The sequence below is a fragment of the Ochotona princeps genome, chromosome 17, assembly GCF_030435755.1.
Source record: "Ochotona princeps isolate mOchPri1 chromosome 17, mOchPri1.hap1, whole genome shotgun sequence".
NCBI lineage: Eukaryota > Metazoa > Chordata > Mammalia > Lagomorpha > Ochotonidae > Ochotona > Ochotona princeps.
This window is the reverse complement of record NC_080848.1, coordinates 53,567,021-53,581,313: the sequence shown is the minus strand read 5'-3', so window position 1 is coordinate 53,581,313 and position 14,293 is coordinate 53,567,021. Positions and strand designations below refer to the sequence as shown.

General features: G+C 58.0%; 1 protein-coding gene across 1 annotated transcript; it reads left to right on the top strand.

The window, feature by feature from the left end:
• Positions 1 to 757: 757 nt before the first annotated feature.
• On the top strand, positions 758 to 7,288 carry EFNB3 (ephrin B3). Its single transcript, XM_004594781.2, has 5 exons — positions 758 to 1,404; positions 3,865 to 4,157; positions 4,320 to 4,412; positions 4,520 to 4,624; positions 5,072 to 7,288. The coding sequence occupies exons 1-5, from the start codon at positions 1,283 to 1,285 to the stop codon at positions 5,479 to 5,481; spliced, it is 1,023 nt and encodes a 340-aa protein (XP_004594838.1). The 5' UTR covers positions 758 to 1,282; the 3' UTR covers positions 5,482 to 7,288.
• The last annotated feature ends 7,005 nt before the right edge of the window (positions 7,289 to 14,293 follow it).

The window sequence follows — 14,293 nt, the reverse complement described above, 5'->3', positions numbered from 1 at the left end:
GGGAGGTGACTGGGGACTTGGCCGTCCTAGGAAGGGACGGGGTGGGGGTGGGGTGTCCTGTGGAGGCTTGTGAAGAATGTCGCCCTGCCCAGAGGTGCTGAAAGCCAGGGCTTAGTCCCACCAAAGGCAATGCCTCCCTTCCCCCAGGATAATTGGAAACAGCCCTGCTGCGGGTCTGTAGGTACTGCCTTCCCTCCCCCAGCCTCACTTTCTCCCCACAACGGGCTGAGAAGGGCCCAAGTTTACCCCTAAGTCGCTTGCCTTACACGCAGCCCGCAGGGCCCAGGGGGGCGGGCTCAGGAGGCCCGAGGTGGCTTCAGGCGCCTTGAAGCCAGACTCCCAGGGTGACCTTGGCCAAGTCCAGGGAGCACCTCATTCATCCTCGGCTCGGCCCCTCCCACCTCACGCAGGTAGTCCACCGATCAACTCAGCTGCACTTTTTGTCAAGTGCCAAGCCTTTGAGGTTATTATTCTCTTCAGACCTCCCCAGGAGCAGCGGTGTTGTTTTGGGATGGAGGTGGAGGAGGAAGATTCGCGGGAGCGGAAAAAGGGGTGGCTTCCGCGGGGTGCAGAGGGCGAGAGCCTTTCCGAATTCCAACCGCTCCCGGGCGAGCCGAGGGCGGGCTGCGAAGACGGGCCGCCGCTCGGCCGGAGACGCAGCCTCACCGAGACAAAGGGGGCGTGAGAGACCGCGCCAGGGCGTGAGGCGGGGCGGCGGCCGCGGCGGGCGGGAGGTGCGCGAGGTGAGGGAGGTGTGGGGGGCGTGGGCCCGGGATGCCGCCGCCCGCTCCGGCTCGAGCTCCAGCTCCGGTTTTTCCCTCCACCATCCTCTCCCCCTCCCCGCCTCTCCTTTAACTCCCCCCTCCTGGGCTCGGGACTGGTTTCCTCCCTTAGCCCGCTGCCCTCAATCCCGGCGAGGCTGGGGCTCCAGCGCGGCGCCCCCTTCCTCGCTCCCTCTTCCCGCGCCCCATGCCGCCCCCGCCCGGCCCCCGGCTGCCCCAGTCCCCCACTTAGGCCGGCGCACAGATCTCAGGGTGCTGGCGTGTGGGCCGGGGGCGCGTCGGGCGCCTGCAGACGCCCCCTGGAAAGGGGCTCTTGGTGGTGGGGCTGAGCGCGCTCCGCAGCGGGGGCGCAGGCAGAGCAGGAAGCGGGTCCACGTGAGAGCGGGGGCTTCGGCCACTCGCGTAGCAAGGGCTGAATAGCCGGGTAGCCCAGGTAGTCACCCCCGGGGTGAGCGACTTTGGGGGAGTTGGTGCCCCGCCCCCCAGGCCTTGGCGGGGTCATGGGGGGCCCCCGTTTTGGGCCGGGGGGCGTGCGAGTCGGGGCCCTGCTGCTGCTGGGGTGTTTGGGGCTGGTGTCTGGGCTCAGCCTGGAGCCTGTCTACTGGAACTCAGCGAATAAGAGGTGAGCTGCCTGGGGCTGGGGGAGACCCCAAGCTCTACGACAGGAGTCGGGGGTGGGAGGGGGCAAGGGGTAAGAAGCTTTGGAGACTTGGGGGCTGGGTTCTCTGGGCCGGGAGGAGGCTGGTGGGAAGGCGCTGGGGCTGGATGGGAGGTGATGGGCTAGCTGTAAAGAAGCGATTCCTGCAGCCCGACTCCCGGGTCCGACACAGAGCTGGAGGTGGTTGCTTGATGCCCATGTGCGAGGAGTTTGGACACCCTGAGGGGGCAAACATAGGAAAGTTTCTGGGTAGAGCGGGGAGGGCAGCAGGAGCGGCATGGTTCTCTGGCACTGTGGGAGACCTGTGTCAGGCGGGGGCTGGGCTTGGAGGGAGCCTGGTTAATGTCAGCTCTCAGGAGAGAGCCGCTGAGTAGGTGCTGCGAGGGGAAGGGTAGGGCCGCCTCTCTGCTCTGGGGACTGGGTGTTACAGACAGGAAAGGGGGCTCAGCCTGGGGACTCTGAGATGGCTTCCCTAAGCCTCTTGAACCTCTTCTCAGCCTGTTGCCCACCTCTTGCCCACAGCCGGTGGTGCAAGGGGATGGGGGGGCATGAACTCTTGACTGCACAATTTGTGCCTTCCTAGCTTCGGGATCCAGGAGCTGGAAACGTCCCCCCGCCCAGTCCCCTTCCCTGAACACTCTGTCACTCCCTCCCCCCAACTCTGCTGCCAAACTCTTCCAGCAACCCCTCTGCTCCCGGGCATGCTTGCTTTGCTCTGAAAAGAGGCTAAGGGTCAGGAGAAAACTTCCAGCCACCCAGGGGGGGAAGACAGGACCTTTGGGAGGTCATCTGGGTTCCTTGCCTTCTCATAGTTCCCATTGCCCTTAGCAAAAGAGTTCTGTGTTTGGAGGGAAACTTCCCCATTTCCCTGGAGAGGCCAAGGGAAGGGGGTGGGTTTGGGGAACTCTCAAGCCTGATTCTGCTGCTGCTTGTCGGCTGTGCGGCCTTGGCCTTGTTGCTTAACCTTTCTGAGTTTGCATCCTCGGTCCACACAGCTGTTGGGAGGACACAAGGTAAGGTGTTGGCACAGAGTATGCGCTTGTTAAAGGACAGCTAGGCTTGTTATTCTTCCTCGCCTGACTTTTCAGCCTCTCTGTCCTCCCCTGTCTCTTTGGGTATAATCTGAATGCCTTTTCTGTACTCAGTCTTCCAGCCGCCAACCCCCAGCTCAGGTGTGGCTTGAGGGTGTGCATTAGGCTTATGCTGACAGGTGGGAGAAGAAAATTGGGGTGTCCTGGGTGGAAGATACCAAATGCAGACTACTGGGTGCCACACTGGCACCTGTTGTAGCTAGGGGTGCACAGGGAGGAACTACAGTGGTTAGCAACCTGTAGCCTGGCTGGGCCAGTAGATGTGGGATTTTGTATTTTGTGGTTGGAAACCAACATTTTTTTAAGATGTTATTATTTGTTTTTATTGGAAAGTCAGATTTACAGAGTGAAGGAGAGACAGGGAGAAAGATCTTACATCTGCTGGTTCACTCCCCAAGTAGCCACAATGGCCAGAGCTGATCTGATCTGAAGCCAGAAGCCTCCTCCAGGTCTCCTGCGCAGGTGCAGGGTCAAAAAGATTTTGGGCCTTTCTCCACTGCTTTTCTAGGCCACAAGCAGGGAGCTAGAAGGCAAGTGGAGCAGCTAGGGTACGAACTGATGTCCATATGGGATCCCAGACATGCAAGGCGAGGACTTTAGCTACTAGGCTATTGAGCCAGACCCCACCAATGGTTTTAATTCCAAAGGAATGGAACACTCTTTTCAGGAAGTCTGGATCTCAGCTGGGGTCAGGGTCAGGTGGAGGTGGGGGTGGGGTGGCAGAGCAGGGCAATGACCCAGATTGCTGGTCCCCCACTTATGATCATTGCCAAACTAGGCATTTGCCTCCTGTCCCATTCTTTGGTTAAGTTGGGAGCTCACTGGCCTGCACCATCACCCCCACACCCCCTTCCTGCCCTGCCCCCTTTGGTGGTGGCCTGGAGGAAGGAAAGGCTATGTCCAACCCCAGCCCACTCCCCAACCCATCCCTTCCATGCCCCCTCGTTGACTGCCATGGAATAGTGAAATCACCTGGGAGGGATGGGCTGTGTGGTTCCAGAGAGGCCAGCTCCTTGGTAACTGGCATCCTGTTGCCGTGGCAACGGCGCTGGTGATGGAGCGGGAGATGGCAGTGTACATGTGGTGAGGGCGGGCTGAAGAGTGCATTTGGGCACACCAAGGGGCAGGAGACCTTAGAGCCTGGCTCCCTGCTGCTTCTGATGTGAGCCTGCAGAGTCCTTGGTTCCTGCCCTGTAAGCCCACACTTTCCACCCAGACAAAGGCAGGCAGGGCTGACAACTTGCTGCCCTGGTGGTGGTGGGCAAAGGAGGACACGCCCTGGAGCAAGAGCTCTGTCATCTCCTGCTTGCCCACCTCTTCCTCTTCTCCACAGGTTCCAGGCAGAGGGTGGTTACGTGCTGTACCCCCAGATTGGGGACCGCCTAGATCTGCTGTGCCCCCGAGCCCGGCCTCCTGGTCCCCACTCTTCTCCTAATTATGAGTTCTACAAGCTGTACCTGGTTGGGGGTGCCCAGGGCCGGCGCTGTGAGGCGCCTCCGGCCCCCAACCTCCTTCTCACTTGCGATCGACCCGACCTGGATCTCCGTTTCACCATCAAGTTCCAGGAGTACAGTCCTAACCTCTGGGGCCACGAGTTCCGCTCCCACCACGATTACTACATCATTGGTACTGCTGGGGCAGAGGACAGGGACTGGTGGAGAGCTGGGCTAAGGGTGGGTCAGGGAAGGGAGCCCTCGGAGCCAGGAGGGAGACCAAGGCATGCAGGCAGAACAGGGGAGGGGGAACTAGGTGTTGGGTGTCAACTCTGCTCTCTGTGTTCTCTCCCAGCTACATCCGATGGAACCCGAGAAGGCCTAGAGAGCCTGCAGGGGGGCGTGTGCCTAACCAGAGGCATGAAGGTGCTTCTCCGAGTGGGACAAAGTGAGTGGGGCTGGGTGCACTTCCTGGAGCAGCAGGTACTTGAGCATAGCGGACCAAGGGCTCAGTTGTCTCACCTGCCCTCCGTCTCGGGCCTTTCCCACCACCAGGTCCCCGAGGAGGAGCTGCACCCCGAAAGCCTGTGTCGGAAATGCCCATGGAGAGAGAACGAGGGGCGGCCCATAGCCTGGAGCCCGGGAAGGAGACTGCACCAGGTAGGAGCCAAGGGGGTGGTCAGCAGTTCCTGCCTTCCTCCCTGTTTCCCCTGCCCTCGGACCCCAGCTGCCCAGCCTTTACCAACTCCTCCCTCTCCCGTTTGAGGGGGGCAGTAATACAGGAAAGAGAAGAAGAGAGGCTGGGAGGGTGGGAAGGGAAGGGAATGGAAGCCAAATGAGGAAAAGACTCAATTAGAACTAATTAGCCAAGTCAGTGCTTCAATCAGCGCTGTCAGAGGAGTGGGGAGGACTGTGTGGCAGCGAGCTGAAGGGCTGGACACCTGGATTCTGAGTGGGCTTGCGGGGGCGGGGAGGCGGGGGTGGTCTCCCTCAGGGCCAGGGCACTGCTGGGGAAGCCTGTGGGGACCCTCAGGGCTGGGCATACAGGTGCTCAGGCGGTTCCTTCAGCCCCTCCCCCTCTTTCCTCCTTCACCCCTTCCCTGCCAGGTGACCCCAGCAGCAATGCAACCGCCCGGGGTGCTGAAGGCCCCTTGCCCCCTCCCAGCATGCCCGCTGTGGCTGGGGCGGCAGGGGGGCTGGCGCTGCTCTTGCTGGGCGTGGCAGGGGCTGGGGGTGCCATGTGCTGGCGCAGACGGCGGGCCAAGCCTTCGGAGAGTCGCCACCCTGGTCCCGGTTCCTTTGGGAGGGGAGGGTCTCTGGGCTTGGGAGGTGGAGGGGGACTGGGACCCCGGGAGGCAGAACCTGGGGAGCTAGGGATAGCTCTGCGGGGCGGTGGGGCTCCAGATCCTCCCTTCTGTCCCCACTATGAGAAGGTGAGTGGCGACTATGGGCATCCTGTGTATATTGTGCAGGATGGGCCCCCCCAGAGTCCCCCGAACATTTACTATAAGGTGTGAGAATGTCTCCCACCTGGCTCTCCTCTCAATCTGGCACCTTGTGGGGTGCTCCTGAGTTGACTTCAAGGTTTAAGGGACATCGCTAGTATTCCCTTGGCCCCTTTGCTCCACCAGTACCCCATTACCTGTTTCTGGCGGTTGCCCTTTGCCCCGCTTTTAGGGATCCTGAGATTTCCACTGCACCCCTCCTGCCCTCCTGGTTAGCTGTGGGCACCCCCTGTGTCTCTGTGTCCCCTGGGGAGGAGGCACAGGTCAGCCTCCTCTCTGACTCTGACTTAGGCATCCCTGCGCCTTCCCCGCCCCCTGAGCTAGGGCCGGGAACAGTCTGTCTTTTGGTTGGCACCTCTTTTCTTCTGCCTCTCACTGTTTTTTCTCTCCTTTCTGTGTCTTATTCTTTCTCTCTCTTCTGTCTTTAGGTCTGTTCCTCTTCCCTAGCAGCTCCTCCCTACACCTCCTCTTGCCTTCTTGGCCCCTCCCATCTCCTAGGTGGGTGGGTGGGGTGGGGGCATCATAGCATCTCTCCCCTTAGCTCGCAGCCCACCCCTGAGCTTGCATACCAACCACTCTCCTCCATCGGCTGTCAATGGGGGCTTCCGGGGAAGGTGCTGGCACTCCACCTGCCGGCTCAGGGCATGGACAGTGGGGTCTGCCCTGCCCTGCTTCATCCAGGCCTCTGTAAACTGAACTCCAGGCATTTGAGGGTGGTTGGGTCAATGACAGCTGCCATGAGAAGGAATGTCTTGTGGTGTCCAGTGGCAAGATATGAGCCATTTGGGACGTGTGTGGACTCAATCTGATGCTGAATGGGCTACTTGGGACAGGAAGTGACCTGCTCCAGACAAGAAGTATGGCCAGGCCTGGACAGAAATGGCCTGGCAAGTGGCAGAAGCAGTGCAGCAGGAACTGGAAGTGCCTTCATCCAGGACAGGAAGTAGCCCTTCTGAAATAGGAGGGCTGGAAGTGGTCTGGCTGGAACTCCAAGTGGCTTAGTCTGGGGTTTGGGGGTGGGTGGGAAGTGGATGGTTCTTACCCTGTGGGGAATGGGGCAGGAGAACTTCCTGTCTCAGGAGGAAGCTGGAGCTTTACTGGCAGAGGATAGGGATAAACTGAGGAGGACTTTCCCAGGAATCAAGTGGTGTGTCCCCAGTCCCACTATCCCCTGTGCTCTGTGTGGATTCTAGGACAGCTAAGATGACTGCCATTTGCGGTGGCAGGCCCAATGTGTCTTGTTGTTCCCTTTCTGTATCCCAGTATAATCTGTGTTCATCAGAAAAACTATCCCCAAAAACTTGTGCATTCTCCCTAGTAACCCGGATGGCTGTCTTGTTCATCCCATTCTCCATTTCTGCTCCCTTCGAATTCAACACAGCTCCCTTGTTAGTGACCAGAATGGTGGCCTACCAATGGGTCTGGCTGACGGTGGTTCTTAGCGACAGCCACTGTTTCCATAGTGACCAGCCCGTACCTCTTCCTGCCCTCTAGTGCACCACTGGATGTTGCCTCAGTTTCTTTCCAGCTGAGTTGTTAGATTGCAACTGTCCGTGCGCACTAAGTTGGCCACCTGAATCACCAGCCCACATGGTTGCTTTGTCCACCAGAGGTCACATCATTTCTCTGGTGCTGTAGTTGCCAGCTCCTTCCTGATTTTTCTGATGGCTCCTTCCAGGGAACAGGAAGTTGATACTGCCAATGGGGGAGGTGGCGGGGTACAGGCCGTCACCTCGATAGTTTTATTGTAAAAGGGAAATTTGAACAACAAAAGCAAAAACAAAAAAAAAATAAAATAAAAAACTTCAAAAGTTAACCAGGAGACTGGAAAATGACTGGATGTGAAAGTACTGGTTAATGGGTTGGCGCATGCAACACTGAAGGGAATGGGAGACAGAGGGTTGGCTTGGAGTAGGGAGGGGGTGGCCCACGCAGAGGGGGTCATGGGCTGGGAAAGAAGAAGACTGCCAAAGCAAGCCCCTCCAGTGGAGGGCGGAGGAGCTAGGCAGGAGGGGGCTGCCACTCCCTCCATGAGGGGGTCCGTGAGTCTCCATGCACACGTGGGGAGTGTATCTGTTGCTAAACTGAGCACCTAGGAGACAGTCACAACACTGGAGGGAGTGGTCAGACATTTTCACCTGCTAGCATCTTGTCCCTACCATCCCCACCCATGGCGCTTCTAACTTGGGGAGATCCACAGAGGTCGAAGGGATGGGGCCTGTGTCCTGGCTCTCTGTCTACCCATAACTCGGGCTCTTCTCCCCTAAAAAGTCCAGGTGCCCAACCCCCTAGACTCAGTCCCATTCTCCAGCCACAATAGCAGCCTCAGGAGCATCACTGGAGCGAGTCAGCAGGGGTCACAACCTCTGCCCTCCCTGTCCCTCTGCTAACTTTAGGTCCCCTCCTGCTGTCTCCCATCTGCCTAGAGGTCAAGGGGTCCCCTTTCCCCTCCTCAGTCCAGTGGGAGCCCTCCCCCAACTGAGCAAGGTGCCTGGGTGGGTCCTGAGAGGTGCAGGTGCTGCTGGAGGAGACTTGGAAACCGGGAGGCCAGGTGCTGGGCCGCCTGGAATTTACTCTTGCCTCTCAACCCACACTGGAGCCTGTCTGAGGTGGGGAGGCTCAAGGGGGCTGGAAGGGCTGGTCCCTGCCCCTTAGTGGGGGTTGGTTGTCTTGGCAACATCCCCTTCTCCACACAATGGGAAGCCCCCCTCAGCCTCCCGCGTGGATGGAGCCGACAGCCCCATCGCTGGCTATCAGCCTCAGGGACTTGGCAACCGTCACTATGGCAACCACAGCCCAGCAACAGGGCCCACTGAGAAAGGGAGGGGTCCAAGACTAGGGCAGGGCTGCATGTCCCTGTATGTGAAGGGGGCAAGGGAGTGGAGGGAGACTCCCCCATGCACATCCAGAGGCACAGGTGGAGAGACAGGAGGGGAAAGAATACTCTTCTTGGTTGCTGTCTGTGACAGACAGCAACCAAGACAAGCCGCGAGACAGGACACCTGGGGATGAATGCACAGCTGGGGAGAGTCACAGCACACGTGGCTCCATGCCCTGGGACACACCCCTTATAAGCACTGTCTCCATGAACTGCCTGCCAACCCCTGGGCTGAACACCATGAGACTTGCAGCCTCCCATACTTTGTCCAAGGACACACATGTGTCTTTTGAACTAGGTGACTTGGACGCAGAGCCTGCTGTCTGCTTTCTGGGTACATATACATAAGCACATTCAGAGGATTATAGCCTCAACCAAAACGAGCAGGACACATCCATTTGTTGTTGATTCATTCAGTCAGCCAACATCCTGTGGAATGTGAGTTTCAGGCACTTGGAGTATGTGACGCACAAGGCCAAGCCCTTGCTTTCATCAAGTCCAGTTTTGGTGAGGACAACACCCTACATATCATTTCCAGCAGGAAAGGAAAAAAAAAAAACAGGAGTGGGATAAGGAGCAACTAAGAGATACCTGAAGTTGGGGGATTGGAAAGAGCCCTCTGAATTTTAGAGGACCTGGATATGGAGAATAAGCTATACACTGTGGGGAATGGTGTGTCAGCAGAAGGAACAGCAAGCTTAAAGGCAGATGTGAAATCTTGGTATGTTTCAGAATAGTGAAGTAGACATCCCAACTGTACGTTCATTCCAGACGTGTTCTGTCTTTCCCTTGATTCAGCATGGTGGGGGAACAACTCACTTAGGGTCTAGAACCCACATTTAGACGTTGACATAAGGGGGTCTTCATTTCTCTTTCTTTTGGTAAACATTTTATTTCTTTTCCTCTCATTTGAAAAGAATAGAGAGAAAGAAACCTTTAATTTCTTCCCAGAACCTCAGCAACAGCTGGGGCAGGGCCAGGCAGAAGTTTTAAGAAGCCTGGATCTCAAGCTGAGTCTCCTCTGTGGGTTGCTGGGCCCCACCTACTTGAGCTGTCACCTGTTACCTCCAGGAGTGTACATTGGCAGGAAGCTGGGACAGGAAGCAGAGCTGGGACTTGAACTCAGACATTCTGATGTAGGCTGAGGATGTCTTTGCAGTGTCTTCGCCAGATGCCAACCTCTCTCTCTTTGCGTCTTTTGTATCTGGGATTGTGTGGTCCTCAACGAAGGTTTAGGCTCTGGAAGGGCAAGGATGATGCTCTGAGATTTTGGAAGATGTGGCAGTTTTGGGCAGAGTCCAGGGCAAAAATAAAGGAATTGAGAGCGTTGGGAACCAGAAACACAGCAGGTGCTCCCACTCTACCAACAGCATACAATAGAGGAGGACTGTCCTGGGGGGCTTAGTTGATGGGTGTGTGTATGTGTGAGCGAGCCCTTTACGTAGGGGGTGTTAAAGAAGGGGGCTGAGCAGCGGTTTGCAGTGGGAATCGGATGAAGAGTGGTTGACATCACATCTGGAATTTCAGCTAGAATGAAAAATAGAGAATCCTGAAGGGTTACACAGGCATCCGCAGACACGAGACTCTCTCTTCCCCTGGCAGACCGGAAGCAGTGTTGCAGGGCAGGCTTGGAGGCAGATGGCTACAAGGGCTCAGAGGATAGGAGGGGGCAATGAGTAGGGAAAGGGATGAAGAATGACTGCACAGGACGTGAGAGAGCAAAAGAAGGCAGAAAGGGCTCTCGAAAGTTGAGTCCTGGAGGGGATCGTCCTAGGGATTCCCCAATTCTCACAGGGAGTGGAGGTGTTCCATCTCCTGGTCCTCCCTCTTTCCTCCAGAAGCCAGTGGCTGGTGGGATTGTTGGGCAGCCTCAGGGGGCAGCAGCTGGTGAGTGGGGAGGAATCTGTGTGTTCAGCAAACAGCAGCTTTGGTGCCCAGGGGCTGCCTCCTCCCTCATCAATCAGCCCTAGCCAAATGTCCTTGCATTCCCACCACCCCAAGCGGACTGGGGCTGGGCCAGGGTCCCCAGGGGAGTGAGCTCGGGCTGGGTGGAGGGAGGTGGGGGCCTGGATTGGCTTCACAGCCCTTGGCCTTGGTTCTCTTCTCTCTTAAAGACTCTTGGTGTTAAAAATGGACTCTGGCCTGGCCCCTACTTATTGTGGGGGCATCAGCTACAAATCACCTAAGGGGCTGCTGGGGGGAAAACAGGAAAGGGGGGAGGAGACAGCCTGTAGAGGGATCCCCCTCTGGTTCTCACGGGGCAAGCCGAATAGCTTTTGGAACAGAGTGCTGCTCTCCCCCCGCCCCCGCCCCCCAGGCTAACTTCTTCATCCCTGATGGACGTGCTGGACAGCAGGCCGAGACACGGACCCTGGAATGACCTTGCTCCTCCTACCTCCTCCTGGCCCTCGGCACTCTTTCCCTGTTTCCTGGGAATATGCAATGGTCTGAGCACCCCTACCCCAGGGTCACCCCAAATTTTTTTCTGCCCCTTGGAGATGAGGGGAGACTCCAGACTTTAGTTTCTGGTTCTTTCTCCCCCCTTTCTCAGCCCTTGCTCCCCTCAGGGACCCAGGCGTCCTGCCCACTCCCTTTACCATAACAACCATTCTTTCGGACTTGCTTAAGACTTTAATATCATTTTCATTAAGTCAGCAAGTTCAGAGAAGGTTGGGGGTCCAAAGAAACTGGGGGTGGGCCAGTGAATGCCAAGGTAGGGGGGTAAGGAAGAGAAGAGCCCCCCAACCCCCTCTCCGTGGAGATGGCCTTGAAGAAATCAAATATTGACAGTGAGAGAACAGAACTTATTAAATCTGGGACAGGAGTGTGTGGAGGGAGCTGTGGGAATGGCCGGATGCCTGGGTTCCGGGGGAGATGAAACTTCTGGAAGGAGGGGAAGGCCTGTGGCTGGGAGGACGCAGAGGTTGGGGGTCTGAAGGACACAGCCTTCTGCTTCTTTCCTTTGGGGGCACCCCTCTTGCTCAGATGTCCCTTAGAGCCCCCGGGGACCAGACCCCCAGCACAGCTGTGGTCGCCCTGCCCCCACCCCTTCATCCTTTCTCTCTACCTCCACCTCTGTTGATGAGCTTTAGCAGTGTTTAATCGGATTGAGCAGTAATTAGCAAAGCGAGATGTTTGATTACCTATTACCATAATGTGGGGGGCTGGGATCCCTAGGCACAGCCATGGGTGTGTGTGTGGGGGGGAGTCAGAGTAGAATGGAAGGGGGGTCCATGTTAAGCTCCATTCCCCTGAGGGAACCATGAGGCTCACCTTGGAGGTGTCCCCAACCCAGGCCACCTTCCAATTTTCACTCCCTTGGGACTTCTCCGTGGGGATTCAAACTAATCCAAACCATCACCCAGAGCCTACAAGTTCACTAGAGGATCTCCACTATGTGTTATCTTACTTCTGCTTTGCTGTGTGGCTGGTTTTGGGATTCCCCACAAACTTCAAGCTGTTCCCAGCCAACAGCAGTCTGGGCTGGGCAGTAACTTGGTCACATTTCAGAGTTCAGAAACTCACTTAGGGGCAACAGGAGGGGAGCAAGAGCAGGAGCTGTCCTGGCAGCAAAGGCAGGGCATGTGGGATGGTGAAGACAGGCCTGGGCTGAGGAGGGGATTCAATCCACCTGCCCCTCAGGAGTGCCAGCGACTGCAGCTCCTGGCTGCACGGGGCTGGCATAACAAGATTTGTCAGGTGCAACCACCCACCAGAGAAAGGGACAACTGAGGTGCCAGCTTCTCTCTTCATCCGGCAAAGAAAATGTCATCAATTTAGCTCCTCATGGAAATGTAATCAGTGGGCTCGCTGCTGGCTTTGTCTTAATTAGGCACTATTGATGGAAGCAGGGAGGGCGCCTCCCCGCCCTCCTGGCTCCCTGTATCTCCCGCTTCTTCCTAAAGCCGCTCGCATCGGCTCCAGGTACGGCAACCCCTGTCAGGCGCCTCCAAGCACCCCGGTGCCCAGCGCGCCCCCTAGCCCCCTTAGAACTCTGCCCCTCTTCTCACCCAACCCTCCCCATCAGCTCACGCTTCCCTAGGACGCAGCCTTTGTTCCCATGGAGAGCGAAGCCCCTCCCCGGCCCGGTCACCTTCCCCAGGGAGTCTCCGCCTCCTGTCCCTCCCGTCTCCCCCACCTCCCAGAGCAGCCACGCTCGTTCTATAGCCAATCCTCAGATTCCAAAAACTCCAGCTCCAGTCTTCTCTTCCTCCTTCCCTCAGCCCCGCCGCCTGGCAGGCCTAGACCCCGGTCCGAACTCCGAAGGGGGAACCAGCGGGAGGGCAAGGGTGCTCCAGCACCGGTTTTTCTCCCGGACCCAGCTGCAGCCACGGCTGCCTGGAAATCCTGGAGCGCCTCGGCGATCGCCGACGGGCCTCGCCGGCGGGGACACCCGGCGCCATCTGCTGGAGCCGTCGGGCTGCACCCTGCACACCTGGGACGGGGATCGGGCGCCTGGGTTCTCTCCTGTCCTCTCAAGGTCCTGCGGGACAGTGCTCCCTGTTTCCAGTCCCAGCCCTTCCAACTCGGTCCTCACACCAGACTCCCGGTACCCGTCCAGCCCGCCAGGTTCAGCTGCTTCCCCCTCTAGATCCCCCAAGCCCACTGGCTAAGGTCCCCCCCCCCCCAAGGAAGACCCGGGCGAGGTCGGGCCGCGCACCCGGGATCCACGGCGCCTGCGCGGAGGCAGCGTTGCTGCGGACCAGGGAACCAGCCACTGGTTCCTCCCTTCCCTGGTTGCCATGGCGACGCGTGCAGGCGCGGGCCTGAGAGGGCCACGCGGGGCAACTTCTTAGCTGGACTGGCCCTTCGGTCGGCCTAGGGAGGAAAGGGTCGTCGGCGAGGCGAGGTGTGTGTGTACCTGGGCAGAGGAGAGGAGGGAAGGAACGCTGAGGAGAAGGGGCAGCTGTGAGGGGCTAGGAAGCGGCGGCTGAATGAGAAAATGGGCATTTGTACAGGGAAGGGGGAGCAAGGGCGAGTGTGGGGTGTCGGAGAGGAGAAGGGGCAGTTATGGTGGGGAGGGGAGGACAAGGAGCAGTTGAGGGGGAGAGGAGGAAGGGGCACTTCTGGGCGGTAAGAGAAGAGGGTGACATTTGGGCAATTCAGGTTGTAAGTAAGCAGGGACCGTTATGACAGTTGTGACAGGAAACTGTGAGGAGACGTTTCCCTTCGGCCCGTGGTATTTCCAAGTAAGAGAGTGAATGAGTCCCCGGGGAGCAGGACAGTGCCTCCTGAGGGCGGGCTGGGGTCCTGAGGTGATACCGCAGGTTGAGGGGCCTGAACCCTGGCCAAGGCGAAAGGGGCTGGGAGGGGCGAGCATGTGGAACCCCAAGTCGAGCTCTGACCCCCTAGCGGCTGCAGGGGGATTCCTTGGGGGGCCGTGGAGGAAGGAGCGGTGCAGGCGTTGGAGTTGGTTTTATTGATCCGTTGTCCTAACAGGATGTTGCTTTCCTGGGAGCCAAGTACAAATCCTTCAAGTTTGAAATTCATAACCTCTGATCAATGCCCGTGGCATCCTATGGGGCTGAGAAAGCAGAGCCACAGGTGGCACCCTAAGGCTATGCCCAGAAGCAGTGCGTGGCCTTTGGGTGTCAGAACAGCTGCCAGAGAGAGAGAGAGAGAGAGGGAGGGGGGTGGCTTGATTCCACCGTGCTGCGGTAGTGTGGTGGCCTTCCTCCTGCTGCCATTGCCTTGCCCTGACCCCCAGGACACAATACAGGATTGTCGAGTGGGTGACTTTTGTCCTGCCTGCTTCCAATCCGATCTGGTCTCAGGGTTTTTGTGGGGGGTGGGTGTCAAATGACCCCCATCTTCTTTATCAGTGAGTGCAGAGTTACTCAGCCAGCTGTGTGAGGAGGCCTCAGTCCACACAAAGCAGAGTTCCCCCCCACCCCCACCCCGCAGGAATGAAACGCTATCAGGAGACACGTGGCAAATACTGTTTTT